Genomic DNA, 4,861 nt, shown 5'->3' on the forward strand with positions numbered 1-4,861 from the left:
TTAGTGATAATGAAAAACCTTAAACTTTTGAAAACATTGTCACAACATATATCTATCATGTGTCTCAATTTTTTTTATCCAAGTCCAACTAAAATTCAGGGAATAATAATAACAAATTCAACTACAGACAACTATATGATAGTATTCACTCTGTTTGAATTTCCTATTGTTACCTGATTTGCCTTATTTGTTTGTCAACCTACAAATTTAATTGGGACATGAAATTCTATGGCATAATATTTGTGCATTGTGTTATCTCATGATTTTAAAATTTCTATGAAGATGTTTTTAGTTTTGTGTAATAGTACACCTATAATAATGATCGTAGACCTTAAGTTTTTTGGCTATGTTCACAAGATCGTATCTATTTTCACGCATTATTATATGATCATACACCTTAGAAAGTAGAAAATATTTAGTGGACTACCACAACATATCGCATTTTTTTTCTTGAATCTTGATCACATTTCTTAGTGTTTCGATTAGCATCCAACCATGCCGACTCATCCACAACTTACAAAAAAAATTGCACTGTCATTTCACTACAGACAAACATCTTGCAGTAGTGCCATTTTTTGACTTAGTAGTCTGAAATTCAATATGACCAAAATATTCAAAGCTCTAATGGAACTCAAAATTAGCAAAAGCATATTTATAGTTATCGTTCTAATAACTGGAGCTCAATTCCTCTTCGGTAATATAATTGCAAACACCTCATGCCGTTAGGGGGGGGGGGGTACATATCAGGTGGCATGTTTTCCTCATCACTGCCATGCATGTCTGCTTTTTATTGTTAAGTGTGGAAATGATATTTTTATTTTATTATGCAACAACTCAGTAGAATTCTTCAATTGTAAGTCGTGTCACAATTGGAATCCTCACTGTCTTTTGGTCGTTATGCCAGGTAAGGCTACCAAATGTGTAGTACCCGTGCAACTTCCACATAGGTGATAGCTTCACCTGATACGTCTGAACTTTGTTGGTAGCGTCGAACACAAGAACGGGCGGGACGACCTCCATCTTGACTCCTGTTGGGCTCTGGACTGCGGCATGGTACACAGAATTGACCTCGCCGACATTGGTCACAGTCCTGGAAACGGTGATGGGATGCCTGAGATCGGGAACCGATATGGATGGCAGGTTCAAGTAATACGCTGGTTGCATGGTGGTGGTGTTGCAATCCACGGGTGTCCTCTTGTTGCTGATGGTGCATTTGAAGAATTTGCTGTAATCACTTGGATCGATGTCATATATGAGGCCGGGATGAGCCGCCCCGCAAGGATTGATGGTCCCGCCTCCGTAGTCGAATGGGTCGGCGATCTTCCGCGAATATCCTTCCGCCATTATCGGCATGCCACGTTCATTGGTTACATGGGCTTAATTTATTTTGGACATGCAAAACCAACAAATTAAGCAGAGGTAAACAACACAAGTGCATGAACTATGAATTTGATGCCATTCTACTTGTATGGAGTTAAAGATATGCTAGATGATGTCTTGTTATTACGAACCAGTGGTAACCATGGCAGATTTTATTGCCGCAGGAGACCAGTATGGGTGCAAAACTTTGAGTAGCGCTGCGATGCCCGCTACATGAGGGGCTGCCATGGACGTCCCTGACTTAAATACGTAGCCATCTTGTTTTGCTGCCAGGATGTTGGCTCCAGGTGCAGCTATGTCAGGCTGTTACAGAACCAAAGGCCGTCGCAGCAGCGTGAGGTGGGATGACATACTACTGTATACAACAAGGTCATGCAGCTGGCACGGTACACACCTTGAGAATGGCGGGGTAAGTAACAGATGGGCCTCTGGAGGAGAAGATCGCCACTTTTGGGGCCAGTATCTCCTTGCCTGTAACGGTGCCCGCCGGTTCAATCTTTGCCTGGGCAGAGCTGTTTACAAAACAAAATCAATGGCATCGAACATAAGTTTATGGCTGTGTGAATAGGTCCATGCATGCAGAGCTGATTGGATGGCATCTCCACTTTGACTTTTTTTTAAATGAAGTTTTATTGTGCGTGTATGGTTGTACCTTGTGTCCTCATAGTATTGGCACATCCTCTCCGCGTCTTCGATGTTGACAACTACACAGGCGATGCCTTCGCAATCTGTCACGGGTCTCATGTCGTCCGTCGTGGATGACACGATGATGAGTCCGGTTCCTCCTCCATCCATGAGGTATTGCGCCGCCGGGAATAAAGCTCCCCTTTGATCGTTGCAGAGGAGGATCAACCCTTTCAGGTCTTGGGCGCCGTCAAAAACCTCTGCGGTACAACTAAATTTACAAAAGCAAATTGAAGCATGTATTTGGATTGCTGGGCTGTTGTGTGCATCGTGGTAGGGGTGACTTTAGGGTACCTTTTAACCCTCTTTAGTTCAAGCAAATGACTAGTTTTTCATTTCTTTGAACTAAAAATAGTTAAGGGTACCCTAAGGAAATCACTAATTTGCACCCCCTACGTTGCAATATTCATGGTGGATATTGCTGAGGTCGTTAGAGTTTTTTTTTCTTACGATCGTAAACATGCAAAATTTCCGAAACTGCTCCTGGATGATGAGTCCTTCTTCCCTTGGTAATAGAGAGATTGTCCCTGCAGAATAACCAGCGTAGCACACACATTATATACTCGCTTATAATTTTGATGGAGAGTGGTTGCGTTACCGTTACATCCACATACCACTATTTGTTGCTTGTTTCCCAACGTGATCACTGTATCGAACGAGCGATCGATGTTGGTTGCCGCGACGGTGATGGCCCACGGCGAGGTGTCCCTGATGGTCTGCATATGCGGCCCAGCGTTGCCAGCGGTGTGCACCATGACGATCCCCTTCAGGACCGCATGTAGTGTACCGTATAAGTTCTCGCTCATTTCCAGGGACAATGACAGAACGTCCACCCCGTCATGGATGGCGTCGTCGATGGCGGCTAGCACGGCCGGCGTGGGGCAGTGGCCCTCCTTGCTCCAGCAGGACTTGTACACTGCGATGCGAGCGTGTGGCGCGCCTCCCCGTGCGACCCCCGCGGCAATGCCATGGAAGCTGGCAGCTTCCTGCCCCACAGCCGAGCCAGCCGCGGTGGAGGCCGTGTGTGTGCCGTGGCCGGCATGGTCCCGTGGCGAGAGTGGTGCCCCTTCGAAGTATTCTTTGGGGACCCCGGCGGTGTAGAACCGTGCGCCAATGATCTTTCGGCTGCAGTTGTTGCTGCCCCAGTCTGGCCCAACCTGGCATTTTCCTTTCCACCTTGATGGCACGGGCCCGTACCCTTGGTCGCTGAAGCTTCTCGACTCCGGCCAGATCCCTGATTCGATTGATCAGTTATTAGTTGGTTGCGGGCTGCCGGATTCGTTCAAGAAAGCTGAAGTGACTCCACTTTAACATAATGTATACTGACCCGTGTCAACCACACCGATGATTATATCCTCTCCGTAGTTGCTTGCCTGGAGTAGCTCACTGGCCGGCGTATGGGAGGACGGGTAGTTGAGTCCAAGAAAGTCCCAGCTCCGTGTGGTGGTGGTCCTGTATGTTTTGCTCGGTTCAACACTGATGACTCCCGGAAACTCTGCACAACATCACACAGTTCATACCAAAAAATGAGTTAATTTTTAAAGCTGTAAATTGTTCTTTCAAATATTTACGTTGGAAGCTTGGGGAAATAGTATATATATTTGTCTCAAAAGCATTCTTCGAGTGCTTTTTGTTTGTTTTATCTTGTGTTTCAATATAAAAAGGGGACCTATTTAGGAACTAGAGGTGGTAGTTGATTAGTACTATCTTGCAAGCAAAACTGAGATGATGACAATCGATGGACCTGCAAGCCTTGTTGCTTGGTCCGCGGTGAGCATGGCGGCAAAGCCCGAGAAACCATGCTTGTAGTTGTAGACCATGGAGGCCGAAGCATCCTCCTTGCTACAAATGTTCAAAGTAGTAGAACAAATTGAAGGCCATTTAATTTCGTTCTGCAAACCTTGCTAGTAAGTTACTTTAATTAGCTAGGGACGAGCTGAAGAACAACCTTGCTAGTAATTAGTTACGCACCTTTGGAGAAGAGTGGTGAGCATGTCATGGTGCGAGGCGACGACCTCGTCCGGGTGCCCGTGCTTAACGTCGCCTAGGTAAGCTACATAAACCTGAAGAAGCAGATATGCATGGTTAATTAGGTAAGCTAGCTAGCTCGGAGCACGTAAACAAGAGTTGTGCGTGCATAAAATTTAATTACGTGCCTTGCGAGACTCTCCTCCGTGTGCTCTGGATAACACCATGGAAAAGCAAAGCAACGGTAGGAGCACCCAAGCAGCCACCCGTGCGTGCTGCGAGGAGGAGGAAGAAGAGCACATCTGCAATTCCATATCGTTTCACCTAGCTAGTGCTAGTGGAGTGGAGGCGTACTACGTACTTGCTTAATTAGTGTGGCCTGTATGCAGGGCACTGGCTAGCTGGTATTTATAGATGGATGCCGCAGGCGCGGTGGATGGAGGCCCCGACCACGCTCATCGTTGTGCCACATATATTCTCGTGCTCAATATTCAGCCTGTCTAAAAAAATTATTCAGCCTGTCCTGTCACTAATGGTGTTCGGAAGGCCTCATCCTCAGAAGCCAAGCTAGCTAGAGAAGAAATCATTGGGTTCAGTTCTGTTTGTTGGTTATGGCGTCCAACCTGTCCCTTAATTGGCATTGAAAATCGGTAAGCAGAGATGGGCCACGCAGATGTGCATGTATCAGCCCTCCATGGTTGCTTTGAGATCCAGGCTACTCTTTTTTGAACTAGTCAAAATCTTTCTGTTTCAAACTGTTACATTAGGTTTTTCTCTCATTCCAAAGTGTATCATAATGTTTCATTGCGCTTCTCCTGTATCAGCAAAT

The 4,861-nt window shown here is 45.8% G+C and overlaps 1 protein-coding gene across 3 annotated transcripts; it reads right to left on the minus strand.

Annotated features, from left to right (window-relative positions):
* Positions 1 to 557: 557 nt before the first annotated feature.
* LOC147992780 (subtilisin-like protease SBT3.6) lies at positions 558 to 4,433 on the minus strand. Of its 3 annotated transcripts, XM_087531687.1 has the most exons (10): positions 4,221 to 4,433; positions 4,036 to 4,127; positions 3,809 to 3,906; positions 3,392 to 3,559; positions 2,679 to 3,298; positions 2,515 to 2,591; positions 2,033 to 2,275; positions 1,775 to 1,892; positions 1,512 to 1,683; positions 558 to 1,376 (listed from the first exon to the last, which is right to left on the minus strand). In XM_087531687.1, the coding sequence occupies exons 1-10, from the start codon at positions 4,344 to 4,346 to the stop codon at positions 835 to 837; spliced, it is 2,256 nt and encodes a 751-aa protein (XP_087387813.1). In that variant the 5' UTR covers positions 4,347 to 4,433; the 3' UTR covers positions 558 to 834. The 3 variants fall into 3 exon arrangements, with proteins under 3 accessions (XP_087387813.1, XP_087387820.1, XP_087387815.1); XM_087531694.1 differs by lacking the exon at positions 3,809 to 3,906; XM_087531689.1 differs by lacking the exon at positions 4,221 to 4,433 and having other exon boundaries at positions 3,809 to 3,956.
* Positions 4,434 to 4,861: the final 428 nt, after the last annotated feature.

Source organism: Triticum urartu, chromosome 1A (genome assembly GCF_056163025.1).
Source record: "Triticum urartu cultivar PI428250 chromosome 1A, HENAU_Tu73, whole genome shotgun sequence".
Lineage (NCBI taxonomy): Eukaryota > Viridiplantae > Streptophyta > Magnoliopsida > Poales > Poaceae > Triticum > Triticum urartu.